At 44.9% G+C, this 18,376-nt stretch overlaps 1 protein-coding gene across 6 annotated transcripts in view; it reads right to left on the reverse strand.

Annotated features, from left to right (window-relative positions):
• LOC142576223 (cationic amino acid transporter 2-like) overlaps positions 1 to 18,376 on the reverse strand; it is a 147,747-nt gene that overhangs the window by 20,260 nt on the left and 109,111 nt on the right. For 5 of the 6 annotated variants that reach the window (XM_075686241.1, XM_075686246.1, XM_075686244.1 and 2 more), the window contains 5 exons: positions 17,865 to 17,967; positions 12,391 to 12,468; positions 6,590 to 6,759; positions 5,058 to 5,227; positions 2,128 to 2,236 (listed from right to left, as the gene is read on the reverse strand). In XM_075686241.1, the coding sequence (XP_075542356.1) occupies positions 2,128 to 2,236; positions 5,058 to 5,227; positions 6,590 to 6,759; positions 12,391 to 12,468; positions 17,865 to 17,967 (630 nt within the window). The remainder of the gene's footprint in view (positions 1 to 2,127; positions 2,237 to 5,057; positions 5,228 to 6,589; positions 6,760 to 12,390; positions 12,469 to 17,864; positions 17,968 to 18,376) is intronic. The other variant, XM_075686242.1, reaches the window with a different exon arrangement.

The raw sequence follows: 18,376 nt of genomic DNA on the forward strand, positions 1-18,376 counted from the left end.
TTGAAAATCTTCCTACAGCAGGCTGAAAGTATGCGTTTTTGACAGGAGATGGCGTGTGTTTAACGCTTTCACTCTCCGTTAAGCTCTGCTGAAAGACAATGCCAGAAAAGAGGTCGCTATTAAGGTCACCATAGGCGTCAGGCACGTGCATGCGGACTGGACAAGTTCGAATTACTCAGAGAAGGACAATTTTAGGATAGAAATAAAAATTTGGGCCCACAGAAATGCATGGGCGCCAGCCGCGACCTTCAGTTGGGATTGAATTGATCAAGAGACCTAATTAACTGCAGTCAAATAAACAGAACTCTACTATATAGCAAAATGACATTTCCAGTATTCAGATCCATTGAATTTGTCCATAACAACAATATGCATACTGTTTAAATGCATCACTTGCCAGCTTTTTAAAATCATCATCTGCAGTGAAACTGAGCAAATACTGTGACAATGTTAATGACAATAACTTTCTTTTTGCACATAAAAATACTACCCTGCGCAGCCTATTTGGAGGTGCTTTCATCCTATTGCAGTCATTTTCCCTGCGTCAGTCTTTTTGAAGTTTGGCACAATATCCACTGCTATTTTCCCATGACACTGTTGGTGTGCTTTAGCTCTCAGCTAAAGGCTGAAGGCTGTCACATCAAAATGAGGCTGTCACAATCAATACGAGTTGATGGAGGACATTCCCCGTGCACCAAAGGCTCTCTTGATACGAGATTCGTCTCAGACAGACAAAGCCAATGGAAGACCCAAGAGCACAATGCGTGTCTCCTTTAAAGAATTAGCGCTCAGTGTGTCCTGTGACTCACAGCAAGTCTTGCAGTCGGCTGCATTCTTCATCAAATTAAGAACCAAGTGATTTCGCACTAAACATAAAAATATTAAGTAAAATTCTGGATTTTTAAGTGCTAAAACCATGATCTGATTATGAGGCACGCCAGAGTAGGGAACTCCATATTAATTTTGGCCATCTGGGGTCCTTTAATATGCACCTAAATCTAAGTACAGTAGCCTTTCGTAAATTCGACTCCAGTCAATTCAACCCCGACCGAAGGCACCGGCTGGTGCTTATGCATATTTATGGGCCCAAATTTTAGTTATTTCGATCTTAAAATTGTCCTTTCCCGGATGATTTGAACTTGACCAGTCAGCAAGCACGTGCCTAACCCCTATGGTGACTTATGGTGGAGTCACCATAGGGGTTAGGCACATGCATGCCCAATAGAGATCCCTTTAGTGGCAGCGTCAGTCTTGGCAGAGCTTAGGGTCATCACACGTCAGAAGAATTTATTTGAAAGAAGTCAGAGAGGTCGGTCCGAGCTAACACGCTCCATCTTGCTACTTTTCATAGGGGGAGGGGGAATGGAGACAAAGGTGGCAAACTTTCCATCGAAAATGCCTATTCTTGGTCTGCTCTAGAAAGAATGTCAAGCCAACGCATGCCTATCTTTTTTTGTAAGAAACTGGGTTGAAAATTGCCTGCACAATGCAATCAAGATAGGAAACTAAAACCGCCTTTGTGGCGTGTGTGTGTGCTTTACCGCACAACACGCATGTATTGCGGCAAAGCTGATTTTAGCAAACCAGCGGCTACTGTGAGACATTTTTCTTGCTAAAGAAACCGATACATATTTAATTACTACTTTGTTTAGGAGCTTTAATATCGTATCTATGTTAGTTCTTTACTTGGACAGATAAAAAGTGGGCGCCCATTTTATTCGGGGACTTGTTAAAATCAGGCAAATACTGGCAAATGAATCAATGGGGTGTTCTGGCATTTTTTTTTTCTGCGTCTTGTACATTAGACCCTTCGGATAACTAGATAAATTTCATCAGTCCCGTCAGGGTTCAAAATAAAGGAAATCGACTGTACACGAGCGGTTAAGCGCTTGGCCCCCACTGAAATGCGACCACCATAACCAAGATTGAAGCTGCGACCTTGAGCTCAGCAGCACGATGTCATAGCCATTAGGCTACAGCGGCGGGTCAGTTTAAGGTCTATATTTGTATTCACACACAAATATGTGGTAGGAGCAGTTTGAAAACTGAAACCTTCTGTATTGGTTCCCAAAAATTGAAGCAATAAAACTGAAAAACATGTCGCGCTCAAACGATCGTGTCACTCACCTACGGCCATCCAGATACCAAATCTAGCCCAGGTGGCTAGGGGAAGACGCATCATAAGGTACAGGTTGACAAACGTGTTGAACAATGGAATTATTGGCACCAGGGGAACCTGTGAAAGTGTCAAAATGAACTTGCATTAAAGGGGCCCTGAAACACTTTTGTAACTAATCATATAATGGCCTCACTATTAATAAAAGGACATCTCGCAAATCTTATGCCCCCCAAATTTTCTGCATCTTTCAACTATAAGTGGGGTTATCTCACCAATACCTGGCTTTCTCTTTTCATCTCTGCTAGCACGTGGGAAGCTACACAGCAGAGAAATCAAGAGTGTAAAGCCTGTGGCAGTATGCCACTGCCATCTCCGAGACCCCGCACAGCTGACAGAGATACGCACAGTGCAAAGATTAAATGATTTTTCTGTCTTTTTGATTGCAGACATATATACTACTGACCATTTATTTAACTCAAAATTAGCAATTGTGTATTACTGAGAATGCTCTCGTGATAATGACATCAGCCAGTAGCGTCGGTGGGTCCAACTACTTTCTACGAATCTGCAAGAAGGCACTGCAGAAGCGAGAGCAAGCATTTTTCACTGTTTTCGACAGGAGATTGTAAATTTCTTGCTGCACACAGTTCAGCAAATATTTGGCTCATGTGTTCAAAGCAGCCTCTATGACAGATCGGCAGCATTTTCTTACTATAATCAAAAAGTGCCCCAGGGCCCTTTTAAAACCTTCAGGCACAGAAAGAAGCGGCAAAGAGAAGAAAAAAAGGATTCCTATCGAGAAGTTTGCACGAGGAAAGTTTCCCATGCCACATTACTTAAGCCCTGTGAAACAGTTACGGCTGAACCAAAGGGCTGAAGCACAATCATCATATTTGTCTTAAATGTATACAGCAGAGTAAAGCAGTTTATTACAGGTGAGAGCAAGGCTGCTGTGTTGGCTGAACCTAGTGGAACTCGGCACCAGGTTGTACCATGCGCACTGTCACAAGCAGTAAACCGAAATTTTCATATTTTATTCCCTTAAAACACTAATGACATACAAATGCAATTACAACCCGCCGTGGTTGCTCAGTGGCTATGGTGTTGGGCTGCTGAGCACGAGGTCGCGGGATCGAATCCCGGCCACGGCGGCCGCATTTCGATGGGGGCGAAATGCGAAAACACCCGTGTGCTTAGATTTAGGTGCACGTTAAAGAACCCCAGGTGGTCAAAATTTCCGGAGTCCTCCACTACGGCGTGCCAATAATCAGAAAGTGGTTTTGGCACGTAAAACCCCAAATATTATTATTATTAAATGCAATTACAGTTGTTTTATGCAAGATGGCTATGTATGACCGCTAGTGGAAACAAAACCTATGGAGTAATGTAGATATGTTATCTCACTGCTGGCTGCCGAAAAAAAATTTATTCGCCATCCTGACCCTGCAAAAGTGGACCTCCAGTGAAGCTGTTGAAAGCCTTGACAACGGCCGAGTGGGGTGTGCAATGTTTTATTGCTTGAGAGTAATAATAATAATATTTGGGGTTTTACGTGCCAAAACCACTTTCTGATTATGAGGCACGCCGTAGTGGAGGACTCCGGAAATTTTGACCACCTGGGGTTCTTTAACGTGCACCTAAATCTAAGCACACGGGTGTTTTCGCATTTCGCCCCCATCGAAATGCGGCCGCCGTGGCCGGGATTCGATCCCGCGACCTCGTGCTCAGCAGCCCAACACCATAGCCACTGAGCAACCACGGCGGGTTGCTTGAGAGTAATAGTAGTAATGGTAGTAACACGAGTAACGGTAATCTTGACAGCACACCACCATCCATAGCGGTGCTAGAACATTGAAATCATTTGCTAGGCTGGTTATTTTTATATACGAAAGGCTAGGGATGTCCCTCCCCATGTCGCTAGCTGCTGTCGTTTTGCGAATGAGTAATCTTTTCTGGGAAACATGCGGGGAGCGCCACGTACTTCATATTTTAATCAGGAGCACCTTGTCAAATATGTGGCTCGGATTCTTGTTTTGAGCTTGTTCTTTATTGAAACGTATACTGTTCTGCATGTTGTATGCACGATTCCAAAGAATGTATGCACCGTTCACTTCACCTTGCCGAGTGCTTGTAGCCTCTGCCTTATGGGGGTACGAGCGATTGCATTACTATTTGCTTGCTTATTGGGGTATGAGCCACTATAGAAGGTAATTTCTGCTAACTGACGGACACGAAAAATGCCGACCACCGAGAGGCTAACAGCTTCGCTGTAAAAGAACGTTTTCAGGCGCTGCACACCAGGAACTGGACATTGTTGGCTACTTTTTTTTGTCGGTAAACTTCAAGGTCGTTCGGTAAACTTCAAGGTCGTTCGGTAAACTTCAAGGTCGTTCGGTAAACTTCAAGGTCGTAATGTCGTGCTCTGTCCTCTGGTTTTTGAGCAGCTCTGAACGACTTCGAAAGTCGCACGCACATGACATGCGTAAATGCTCACCATAGCAGAACCCATCTCACTATTACTGTAAACATTAAGGCGATCGGCATTCATGCAATGCAGTGTATCACTGTAAAGCACCTGTAAAGTCTGTGCAAAGCCACACACCCGTAAACTCACCTGTAAAGCACACACCCGCAAAGTCCGCACAAACACCCGTAAAGTCCGCGCAAAGCCTCCGAGATGTACTCATGCCAGTGCATGCTAATGCTGTGAATTAATCTCTCGCTGGCTGTGGGCAATGATGGCACACCACCAAACCATCGGGTTGCTGCACTTGACGAACCCATGAAAATGTAAGTTTAATTCCACCTAGCACCGCAGAAAATTTGCGAGATCTTTTTGTAGCTGAAGAGTGCAAAGAGGCTAGATAGAACCACCGAGGTGGCTGAAGCGGGCTAATGATGCTATTCGCTTTGAAAGGAAGGGCCCAGTGTGGCTCACCGCAAATGCAAGGGTCTCGGTGCTGGCGCTGGGTTGCCTCATGATACAGGCGATGCAAAAAATGGACACCAGCGACATGAGTACAAGAGGCACCAGGGCAGAGGTGGAGAGGGTCAGCACCTCATCTTCGGCAAACACCAACAGTGCTGTCAGCGCCATGAACAGGGCCCCTGTTGAAAGAGAAAGGAGGAGGAGAAGGAGTGCAAACACCGACAGCTTGATGGGCTTGAACATTCCACAGTGTAGGTCTATCCTCTTGTCCTATGTTCTCTCCCCTTAACTCCTACTGCAATTTCTTCGTGCAGATGGGTCTCTACATTACTTAAGTTAGATCTGAACTTCATGCGTTTTACCATACGTAGAGCTTTTGTATCCAAAGATGTTTTTTTTTGTACCTAATGGCGTTTTGTGCCTTAACTTTTTCCTTTGCATTTCTGTGTGTTTGTTCACTTATGTTTAACTGGACAAGAATGTGTGATGTTTTTTTTTTTTTCTTTTTGTGTGTGCAGAACAGATGCATGCTACCATTGATAATGTAGTGTGCTGAAATGTAGGGGGACTATTAAGTAGGGCTGTGAGAATACCGAGTAGCAGATTTTGAATCGAATATCGAATCTAATCAAGAAAGGAAAGCAAAATATTGAATATCAGAAACATTTTCAAAAATTTTCATCCTTGCAAATTTGGGGCCTGAAAACATGGTGCTGCACATGCTTGGGAGTCTCCTAGCATTGCATAACAAGAATGAAGTAAGCTATCAGTGGCTTATGAACATGGAACTCGAGATATAGTGAATAGCCCCCTTTATGAAGAGTATTAGTAAGAGTATTACGAGTTTATTAGGAGTATTAAATTAGTATGCCAGAACTAATTACAACTCATTTCTACTATATAAAGGTCTTGAAGACATGTTTTTACCAATGCAATATCCCCCCCCCCCCCTATAAAGTAGAATCAAGTGCTCTCTTCCGACACTTGTACCAACGAGGTTCTCAGTTTAATAGGAGACCTGTGCTTTGTAGCAATCTTTTATTGTATAGAAAGTTTTGCTTTCTAGCCTTTTCCTAAAATACGGAAGGACTTTTCCATCTTTATGGCAGGTGCGCTACCATAAGGCCAATCTGCGTGACAGACAAAAGCACGGACCACGTTCCAGTACCAGGTTCAGTGTCATTTGCCACCTGTGAAAAATACTTAAATCAGGAGGGTTGCGGCAAGTTCATGGCATCGAGCACGAGGTGCTGCAGGGGTCTCTGCATCACATATACCAATTTATTTGAAAAACCAAATTTTACGCTCGAATTCAATTTTTTAAACGATCACTATATTTGATTTGATGACATTTGAGCATTCACACACCGCTACTATAAAGCCTTACCAAGCTCTGTAGAGCCATTAGTTCCCGAGCCTTCTGCTTTTCGAAGTGGAAATAAACCGACTGATTGACTTATTGATTGATCGAAACCACCAACTCATTTGTGCTCAAATTTCACAATAATATGAACCCACCACATTAGAAAGGCTGTGCTTACCGACGACTAGGGTGAGAATCTTGACAATGAAGGATGTGGCCTCCGTAGGGCTGAGGAGGCCGTCAAGGTTAAAAAGTGTAGTTATGATGCTTCGCGCCTTCTGGTCATCAGCCTGCTTCCTAGAGTCCGCCGCATCAGCATCACCATCAGATGGACGTGTGACGTCGTACCTGAGTAAGCAGTGCGGTTGAATCAGTACTATAGCATACCCTCTGCATAGGTCAAGGGTGACTAACTGAATGCCGACACTTATTGTCCTAAAGTAACAAGGTTTAGGAGAGGTGCCAAAGTGAAGGGCTTCGGATTACCTCGTTTGTCGTAATAGTTCTGCAGAAACCCGCAAGGTGGAGAGAAGTAATTAATAAAGGAAAAATTCCACCCAATCGTAGCTTGCTACAAAGGAAACCCATACAGATTCCTCACAAGAAAAGCCTCGTAGTTGAAGAAAAATTCGTCCAGGTCCGGGCCTCGAACCCGGGACCACCGCCTTTCCGGGGCAGCCGCTCTACCATCTGAGCTAACCAGGCGCCTAACACATGGCAGGGTGAAGTCAAATTTGTCAACTCGAAGCAAAGGCAAGAGTGATGTAATGGTCCTTTGAAAACCCACAAGGTGGAGAGAGGTAATTATTAAGGGGAAAATGAGACATACACACAAATGTAGCAATTGCTACAAAGGCTGCAAATTGCTCAACTGTGAGGCTTTTCTTTCGAGGAAGCCGTATGGGTTTCCTTTGTAGCAACTGCTACGATTGGGTGGATGTCTCATTTTCTCTTTATGAATTACCTCGTGTTCCTAAACATGTATCTAGAAATTGGTACTTGAGCATTTTTGCATTCAGCCTCCATCAGAATCCAACCACTATGGTTGGCAATTGAATGAGTGAACCAAGGGCAAGTTGGCCTACGTGCCTTTACGCTCATGACTTTGCTTACAAGAAATGTTGGAAAAGTCTTTGCTGGATAGTGGTCAGTAGGTGTAGTAGAGTATCAGTAGAATATAATCTTCACGTTATACATGTCTAGGATGATCACAGGTGAGTGACATCAGCTCATGTAGACACACACTATGCTGATAACTTTGAAAGTCTGTTCCAATATCTCGTGTTATGACAATTTTGCATTGCCACTCACACTATCCTACACAGTTGCATACCATAGCTATCATTCCACAAAAGTATATCACTGCAGACTGTCAGATTTTCAGTATTCACTCCTACAAAACGTATGAGAACAGTCGCCAAAAAAGCATAACACATGGCCATGCAAGTGAAAATGCCGAACCTTATATCGTCAACTTCTGTTACATAGAAACGGTAAGAACCCACAAAAGCAACATTCAACATAAACATAGCAGTTTAAACTTGCATGAAATTTTCTGAAACAATTTGTTATCCCAGCTTTTACAGAGTGACCACAAGTGGCACTTGTAATAAGCCAAAGGCTGAACAATGCACGAGTTTAATTCCAGAAAGGAGGCCCAGCTGGCATCTGCCAGATTGGGTTGCGAACTCTGCTTCATATCGCAGCACTGCTATATAGGCTGCCTCTTTGGAGCTGGCATTGCTGTCACCGTCACCTGACTTCATGTCCGAAATGCTATGTCACTTTATGTCGCATACTGACGGGCTAGTTGGTCAGCCATGATATTGAAGCAGCATACTTAAATCTGACAGGTACACGCACACATAAAAAAGGACATACACAGGCGCTGGACTGCAACTACTGCTTTATTGCTCAAAGATCCACCTCATGTAGTGTCCCCCTTGAGAAGTGAACATGCTCCGACGGCAGTGAGGTGTGAACAAGACCCAGAGGAAAACACAAAAACAAAGATATTTTTTGGATTCCTACTCTAGGAATAACTAAAGTCAAAGATAGTGGTGCACTTTGGCAGAGAATGACACCGAGGGGCATCTTATACAGCTGTCTTTACATTTGTCAATTTCTATTGCCTCAAGAATACCCAGTTTGATTTTTGTGTTCTCTGCACATAACTTCCACATCTTTAAGGATGGGTTTTCAGCCACGATCCCTGCAATGAAAGGCTAAATGACCTTTAGCCGTGCAGTGATAACTGTGCTCAGTCAGCCTTGTATTCAAGCACCTGCCCGTCTGCCCAATGCTTGTTACACCTCGTTATACGATAGAGGGATCTTATAAACCACTTTCTCTGTACAAAGAAAAGACTGGGAATGCGGGAGATGGAAATTCAAGACAATGAGCAAAACGTGAACAAGGTGAATGCTGGAGCCAACGTTTCGACAAGTGGACTTGTCTTCAAGGCGACGTATGCTTTCCTCGCCACAGTATATATAGGCGGGGTTCTTCTAAAGGGGAGAGGGTGTGAGGCTGGAGGATGCGGAAACGAGGAAAAATGTGTTAGCCTCGTTTCCGCATCCTCCAGCCTCACACCCTCTCCCCTTTAGAAGAACCCCGCCTATATATACTGTGGCGAGGAAAGCATACGTCGCCTTGAAGAAGACAAGTCCACTTGTCGAAACGTTGGCTCCAGCATTCACCTTGTTCACGTTTTTCTCTGTACAAGTGACGTAGGGCTCTCTGTGGTTGATTGCGCAGGGACTCGTTCCCTTTTTGTGCCATTTACCTGTCTGCACAGGCCCGACAATCACAGAGGTGCCGAAAACACTGTATCAACGCCAACCCATTGGCCTTTCTTTCTGAGCGACAAATTCTAGATTTGCAGAACCGAGCGCTCGTGCGACAAGACCGAGCGATCTGTTCAAGCGACGGCCCGATCCGTCACTTGAAGCAGTCGCTCATCACTGTCGCGCATAAAATCGCGCTCATGGGGTTTAGCCTTATGCAAAGAGAGAAGTTGTGTGCAGGGAACACAAAAACAAAGGGAAATTCTTGAAGCAATAGAAATTGGCAAATGGAAAGACAGGTGTATAAGATGCCCCTCTATCATTCTCTGCCAAAGCACACCACTATCTTGGGCTAATTATTCCTAGAGTGGGAATCCAAAAATATATTTGTTTTTGTGCTGTACTCTGGGTCTTGTTCATGCCTCACTTCCATCAGAGCACGTATGCTTCTCATGGGACACTACAAAAAGTGGGTCTTTGAGCAATAAAGCAGTAGTTGCTGTACAGTGCCTGTGTGTGTACGCGTGTGTGTGTTTACATGTCAGATTTAAGTGTGCTGCTTCAATACCACAGCATTACTGGCAGAGGTTTATATGCACTGCAGAGTAGTATAGCAGCACAACTATCTCCACCAGAGCTGGCAAAGAAGATGGCTCAAGTGCAGGTAGCGTGAGAATGGAACGAGCTAGCACGCTCGACCTGAGCGACCATGGTAGCTGCCGCTCCCATGATCCCGCGGCACCATGGCTAGCTGGCCTTCGTACCACCTCCCACAAATTGGTGATCCGGACGACCGAGCCCAGCCATGCCAGCGTCAACGCACCAACTCTACCAAGGTGAGAGTGACGTGGCCTCACGTAGTCCGGCAGACATCCTGCGGTTGTAGGGTGTCTGAGAATTCTACATTGACATGCCAGACATCTGGTAAATCCAGCTGGACAGCCACTTCCGTATCAACAAGGTTCCAGGCTCCGGCTGCTACCCCCTGGCCCTTACTTCTACAAGGACTTGCAGGCAGCCATCCTTGCTCCCTATGTCCGCTCTAGCACTCAGTCACCGCAGCTGCTGCCATTTGAACCGCCCCGTCATTCTGTGTCTTGTCATCCCCCATTGCCTGCGTCCAACCGTGGCGATCTTCAGCACGCATCAGCCACAGCACCAAACCTCTACTCTGTCCGTGATCCTCCCCATCTCAATGGCAGCTGCACGACGATTCTTTCCAAGGAATTCACTGGGCCAAACGCAAGCACTTGCAGCTACTCTACGGTCCATCGCTCTCCTTCCTTGAATGTTCCCGCAAACTATCTGTCTTCCGTTTGGGGCACCTCACTGATCACTGATTAAGAGGCTCATTTGCTTCAGAGGTCAGAGGCAAATTTCACTCTTGCAGGCACAGCGACGCCACAAACACAACCTTGGCGATGCCTTCAGCGACCACCTCAACCCTGATGCTATTGGCATTCAAAATTTCACTGCAAGCAGCAGCAGGCGAGCCTTCCGATATTCTGTACTCTTACTTTTCACGGATGCATGGCCTACCGAAGATTTGCATGAGCAGCTCTGCCATCTGGTTTCTTCAGCTTGAGAATCCCTTCTACATCAACGTGAGTGACCAACCCTCATGCTATCTCTAAGCAAGTAGTGAGCTGCCCGACGGTCCCTCTTTGAGAGCTCCGACTTCAACAAGCCTGGGCATCTACGAGAACCTGCGGTAGGTTGTGATCTTGTACTATGGCATCACTGTGGCTGCACTTCGTTCGTAACCTACGCTGCCGGTGCTGCCCGGTACATCTCTCTCGGATTCCGAAACCTGACACTACTAACAACTGCCACTGCCAACGCCACTGCCACCACTGCACACTGTTCGGCGACACCTTCAGCGTTGTTCCCCTCAACGTCCTCAACTCTTGGCCCTGCCAAGAACCGGCCAGTACGCGCACCATTAGCACATAATTTAATTGTGCATCGCGCTAGGCAAGGGGCCCTGTAGCATTGCAACTATCGCCTCCAGAGCCTGCGAAGAAAAAGACGGCTCACGTGCAAGTAGCGCAAGAACGAAACATGCTAGCATGCTCAACCTGAGTGGCCGCAGTAGCTGCCGCTCCCGAGATCCTGTGGCATCATGGCTGGCTGGCCTAAACTGTGACCACAGCGGCTACCTATTCGCGTCGCCTCCCACAGCAGCACAGCTGCGATTGCCTCCAAGTGCGAAGAACTGCTCCATAGAGCAAAAGGTTCACTCTAGTTCAAATTGTCAGATTTCAAATTTGAAACTAAGTCCCTCTCTCCTTTCTTTTATTTCTCCTTAGACGAGCAAAAGCACCTTTTGGGATAACTGAACATGATTGAATTAAGTGAAGTAGATGATGTCGAATCAAGGAAATAAACTGAAACACTTTTTAACCAAATCAGAATCTTGTCTGTTTTTATTGCTCAAAGATATGACAGCCAAGAGCTAGTGCTTGATAGGATTTGTGCCAGGACAATACACAGCTTAGAAACATGCAACTGAGAATGTGCCGACAGAATTCCGCTATTATATCAGGCACACAAAAATGAACGTTCATCCAACAAGACAGACATGCTAAAATAAAAGAGAAACAAGCATTTACCACATTGTTAAAAGCTTATGCAGATCCAATGCGTGAAGCAAAGCTTTCCTGAAGCGATCAATGAAAATCCATAAATTTAACCCATTAGATTCCTGTCTCTGGCATAAAGGTGCAGGCTTGTGCACTCCATACTCAATGGGTGTGAGTGCACGAAGTTTATGTTGGCTCGTATTTCTTCTTATGTATGGCAAAGGTATTGGCCGCTTAGCAGATCATCCATTTTGGGTTGGTGATGGAAGTAATCATCACGAACACTCAGAGATCATCTCGAAGAGCAAGTTGGCAATGGCACAATATGTACCAAGAAAGCTTCGCTTCACACATATTGCAACATGCAATCTGGATCTGAATAACTTTTCTTCCTAATCTGGCAAGTATTTGTTTTCATACTGCTGCAGTATGTATCAGGCTGCTTGCAGGTACAGCAACACCATGATTACTTAAGAAGTGCAGTGAATCCACTTGAAACAAACATGCACCCATGCAATGTTTGCCAACACTACGCCAGCAAACACAGAAAAGAAGGACTGTCGTAATAACCCTAGCATGCAGGAAGTAAGGGGAGGCAGGCTGACACTTACATTCGTCTCCTATTGGAGATGGACACTGAAAGGGATGGTTCAGCAGATGCAATGGATTGGGGGCTCAGAGGTTCATATCTGGCCATCCAGAGGAAGCAGGCACCACAGCAAGGGCAGAAAACATCATCAATGTGATAGGAAAGGAAGAGAAGAGCCAGCACCCATGAGGAAGCTCAGCACAGTCCACTGTGCTTTTCATTTATTAGTATTTTTTTCCCTCCGATAACAGGGGACCCTAAGAAGACGCTTTAGCTCGGGACCAACTCCAATTTCCCTACTGAAATACAGTAGGACCTCATTGACATGTTTTCAAAAAAAAAAAGAAACTCTAGAGGAAACATACTAACTGGGAAAACATACAATCAGAAGTAACTAAAAGTTTGACAGACTCAACAAAACTTGTTGCAGAGCTAGTTGGTTCACGACTTAAAAACAAACGTTATGGCGCTAAGCAGAGGAGGACGAAGTGAGATACAAACATATGGGCGCCATACACGGGCGCCCATATAATGTCATAACCTTTGTTTAACAAGCTCAACTATAGTTGACGTCCACGTAATGCGAAGCGCTGCATGAATTGTTGTGGTACGAGGCACGAGACACCACCACACATAAAGCTAGGCTTCAGCAACCCGATACTCGTTTTGTTCTCCTATTGCTTAGTGTTTTAGATAGCGACGGGAAACAAATGAAATCGAGCCGGTAGGCAATGCCAGATGCCCCCGTAGCGAAATGTGACAGTTGCATTGTGCTACCTACAGTAGGGAATGGGGGCGTGTTTACGTTATCGCCTACTAAAAGCGTGCAGTGCGCTTCCAACGGCACTACGTCTCATACGCTGTTAAACAGATGGATGAGACTGCTTATCGCAATGGGCTTCGTGGCGATAGCTGTTCATGTGGCTTATGACGACCCTGTAGGAAATTTGCTGGTACCGGAATATGAAACGAATATGAATATGAATATAAGTGTGCCAGCGTTTTCACGTGAAATGGGCAGGTAAGTATTGCGGGGAAACTGACGCAGTGGGTGGCGCCTGTTCTCGATCACGTGGGCCTTGGACCTTTTATTGCGACAGCAATTATATGTTACGGGGATGGTGGGAGTATAGACAGACTGTATTTACAATGTATATACAAGTAAATTCAATGGGGTTAAGATGGCGAACTAGCAACAACACGCAGCAGCCAGCTTCTTGCGATCTTACTCTTCTTTTATCCCTCCGTAACAATATGGACACTCCAGGTGCACTTCTGCCTTCTGCATCGGCGGCGCCGTGATGATCCGGATAAAGTCCAAGGGCGATAAGACCACTGCCCCGCACTCTACACTATGTGCGAGTGAAAGAGTGCGAGGGCAGCCGACAATCGCAGTTCAATCTCGCCCACGCAAAAGAGCAGAGCGGGGAGGAAGGCACTGAATGTTGCAAGCTGCCGGGAGGAGGGGAGAGAAGGGGGGCGGTGTTCTACTCCGGCTATAACTGCATATGTGGTGGCTGCATGAAGTCACACAGCTGTATCTTGAGAGCGGTCTACGTTGAGGGCCCAGTCTAGACGCGGCGACGGCTTGTAACTTTGTGCATGCTGTATGTTTTCAGCACTCAGTTTGCATTGAAGTGATAGACAGCATGAATGTCCCTTCACTCACTGCTGCTGTAGCACTTGCTCATGCTAGCGTTTTGACAGCAAGTGTCCGTGGTCATGGAGTGTGGTTTGTTCATGTTCGCTGTGCGCGCTGACGCCATGCTTGTTAATTTAGGTAGCAAGCGAATGTTTACAAGCTGATACGGCCGATAAAAGTGCCATCCCTACTTCGTATGGCTGTCTGCTAATTTGGTGCTGCAATCGATGCTTCGCCCTTTTGGTGAAACTGACTTCACTATCTGAACAGGCCGAGAACCCATCAGTCATTACATTATTATTATTGTTACCATTATTATTATTGGTGGTGGAGGCGGCGGTAGTGGCGGCGGCAGCGGCGGTAGTAGTAGCAGCAGCAGCAGCAGCAGCAGCAGCAGTATATCATAAGAAGCCAACAAACACTGACACCAAGGACAACATAGGGGAAATTACTTGTGCTTAATAAATGAAATGAAGAAACGATAAATTAATGGAAATCAAAGTGGATGAAAAAACAACTTGCCGCAGGTGGGAACCGAACCCACAACCTTCGCATTTCGCATGCCTTCAGGTAGCATATGTGGGTTTGTTCACCAGTTGCCTTCACCCAAAAAGATCACGTTCTCGTGACGCCTGCGGCAAGAAGGACGTTCCACGTCCGCCGCCAAGGTGTGCGAGTGGTGGCGCTGGCTAACACTCCCAGGGTTCTACTAGGACACAAATACCCAAGAAAGTGGATGGGGAAACAGCGCCGCGGTAGCTCAATTGGTAGAGCATCGCACGCGAAATGCGAAGGTTGTGCATTCGGTTCCCACCTGCGGCAAGTTGTTTTTTCATCCACTTTGATTTCCATTAATTTATCGTTTCTTCATTTCATTTATTAAGCACAAGTAATTTCCCCTATGTTGTCCTTGGTGTCAGTGTTTGTTGGATTCTTATGGTATGACTAATAAAAATCGGGCCCCTCGGTTAACCCCCTTTCTTGTTGTTGTTGTAGTTGTAGTAGTAGTAGTAGTATCTTGTTCTTTTTCCTGTTTGCATGGGATCTAGCGGTCGGAAAAGTTATACTGTGATCACCTTCTGCAGCAGGAAACGTGGTGCATTTGGGTTAGCACCTATAGAAAGCGTGCAGTACGCTTCCAATGGCACCATGTACTGTGAGACAGATAGGTCAAGATGCTCACTGCAATAGGGTTGGTGGCGATAGCTGAGAATGCGGCATGCGAAGACCCAGCAGATGATTTGCTCATACCGGAATAATAAACTGATTGAATGTCGGCGTTTTCACGTCATAAGGGCCGGCTGGGTATTGCAGTGAAGCTGCCATGGCAGATGGCTACCATTCTTAATTGCACATGACTCGCGCACTATCCCGTTTAGATGGGGTGTAGCGACCGGAAAATGTATCGTACGATCGCAGTTCCGCTATGTGCTAAACACTGGCGCCGAAAGATTGAGTTTTCCAGGAGCGTATAAACCAATAAAAATAAGTGCAACTCTAATCTTTTGTGTTCCCAATCGTGAACGTAGCGCCAGAAAATTGTACGTAACGGGATTGTATCAATGAGGTTCTAATGTACATGTAAGATGCAGAAGTGCTTCTCTGGGATAACCCCTGTACAGACTTCAATCAAGTTTGTTGCATTTGACAATAAATCTGAACAACTCCAGGAAGCGAAAAATTAATTTAGGAAATAATATTTCTGACAGTAATTGCAAAAAATTTGTAAGTTTAAAAAAAATTGCAGCCTAATGTTTACAACCTAATCAGCAACTAACCTAATCAAAATGAGTGCAGTGGTTGCCAAGAAAAACTTTCTCCATTCCCATGTGTTCAGATAGGAGCCACATAGATTTAAATAGGGTTTAGAACTCCGGAGGTAAAGCTTCCTCTTAATAATTAGCCACAAACCCAGTGTCTAGCAATAAAACCCTAGAGTGACTGATGCCAAGGAAAGCAAAGAGGAATGGTAATAATTTACATATAGATGCAACATGTAACTAGTCATTGCTAGGGAGCGAAACTGCCCTTCAATGTGTTCTTTGTGGTGCTCTACTGACATAGCAACACATGTGGACCTGCTGCTTTGTTCTCCCATGAACACTTATATTATACAAATACAGAGAAGCATAGACCTCAGAACGTTAAATAACCCGTCTGTCAGCACTGGTACTAGCAGTCTTTTAGCACTGTGTGCTTCTTTCTTCTGTTCACTGCGATTGAGCCTTCACGAAAAACCTGGCGGCGACTGATCTCACATGAAAACTTACTGCCAGTGGAGCTAGGTTGATCAAGACGATGCAAGACAGTAAGGGTGCAGCAAGCAGCGATTTTTGAGACCGAATTGAGTACGAACCAAATAGTGCCACAAGCAAATCAAACCAAACATTGAATACTTTTCTAATAGCTTTAGAATAATGAACAGCCATTATCACAATTATTATAAAGCGATCTTCATATCCCAGTGTCCTTAAAGTTACAAGTTTCTATCATTACATAGTACGTTATGAAGCGTCGTTTATTAAGAACACAAATGGAGCATTCAAAGCAAACAAGTAGTTTCTTTGCATGCAAAGGGCTCTTCAGAGAGTGCAAATGACCACTGTACATACAGCCTGGAAAGCACGGCTACCTAAGCGTGCTAGCCTGCTCCACTGCACAAGTCCTCATGTTTTTGTCTATAGTATGCCCGCGGGGGTTGAAAATTTACTGTACTTTTGCTACACTTTTATGCTTATTTGGGTGCAGTCGACATTTGAAACATTCTAAAGGTATTTGAAAGATTATCGCATTTACGATGAGTGACTATTCGATTTGAAGACAGTCGAGTAAGACACTATTTCATTCGTTATTCTAAATTTTCCGATATTCACACACCCCTATAAGGCAGTGCATGGCTTTGCATGCCATGAAACAAAAAAAAAGAAATTTACATGGCTAAAAGTGGTTAAAAGGCGTACGAAACCAAAAAAAAGGAACTAAAGTGGTTTGAGATACTTAAACCAAAGTAATTCCTCTTTGCTCTCCTCAGTTTTGATGATTATGCTTGTAACTTAGTATCTCATTTTTGTGAACTTGAAACACAGGCACACCCGAGCAACGCTCCGCATGCACAGAAGGATATTCCAGTGAAGTGAGGCATAAGAGGACAGGTGAAAAAAAAAAAAAAAAAGACATTTGCACATTACAGATGCATCGCAAGAGACCTCTCACTGCCTACTGATAAAGAACAAAAAGTTCAATACACTTTCCAGAAAATATGCAATTTCTGTAAGACATTTTATTACTCCAACCTTTCTATTCCCTACCAGCTGTGAAAATAACTGCCTATCCCGATCAATGAAGAATAATGTTTATTGAATCCCCCAGACTCGTTTTCTGGACTATTCGACTAGAGACCTTTCCTACGAAGACCCTCTGGATGCTGTCATAAACATCCACATTGGTTTGCTGCAAACGGGTACGAGCACTTGCTGAAAGGAAAGAATGCACCGTTGGGCTGGTTTGTTTGCATTGGCTTACAAATTGTGCCAGAGAACACAAAAGTGAAACGGGACAGCATCAAGACGATCACAAGCATCTTGCGATTATGCTCCCATTTGCCCTTTGCATTATCTTGCACCACTTGCAAGCACTGGCAAGGTTATGGATCTGTCTTCTAAGGTCGCTTGCAACATTTCTAAAAGCCCATTTTCCATCGCCCAAACGTGTTAAACGGTGGGAAGGTCTACAGTGTGGTGGAAGAAAAAGTATCACAGTCTGTTTTGGCGTGTTTCTTCGGCAAGGCAGTGAACAAATACAGAGCACATGCCGCAGAAGTTTCGCACTTCAGAATATTTCGGGTGGTCTCTTACCTCAGCATGAGCACAGAGATAGCCACCAAGCTGTAGGCCAGCAGCGTTCCAATCGACATCATGTTGGCCAGCTCTTCCACGTTAAATATCATCGCCATCACACCTGCAAAAACATGCAGCCGCAGGAGCGATGTTTCAAGTCTCCTAGCTCTGGTAAAATGGGAACTCGCTGAATGTGCCAACGCAACAGCTAAGAAAGAACATGAAGTGCCGAACTGTGCATAATCAAACACTTGCAAGCGAATGTTTAAGAGAACTTGTACCCAACCGGGGCTAATCGAAGTTGGGAATCCTAACGCTGGCAGCTGAACTGCACCTCACAGGACCTACTCAATTTGATCGATTTACCATTTGAGGCTCCCCCCAGGGGATGCTGAAAAAAAAAAAAGCTGAACCTTTTCAGACTGAAAGTATTATTTCAAAGCTATTTTCACAAATTTCATGGTACTAAGTTGATTGGACAATTAGAAGAGAAACTAAAGGTAAAAGCTCAAATTTCTGAATTAATTTTG

Source organism: Dermacentor variabilis, chromosome 3 (genome assembly GCF_050947875.1).
Source record: "Dermacentor variabilis isolate Ectoservices chromosome 3, ASM5094787v1, whole genome shotgun sequence".
Lineage (NCBI taxonomy): Eukaryota > Metazoa > Arthropoda > Arachnida > Ixodida > Ixodidae > Dermacentor > Dermacentor variabilis.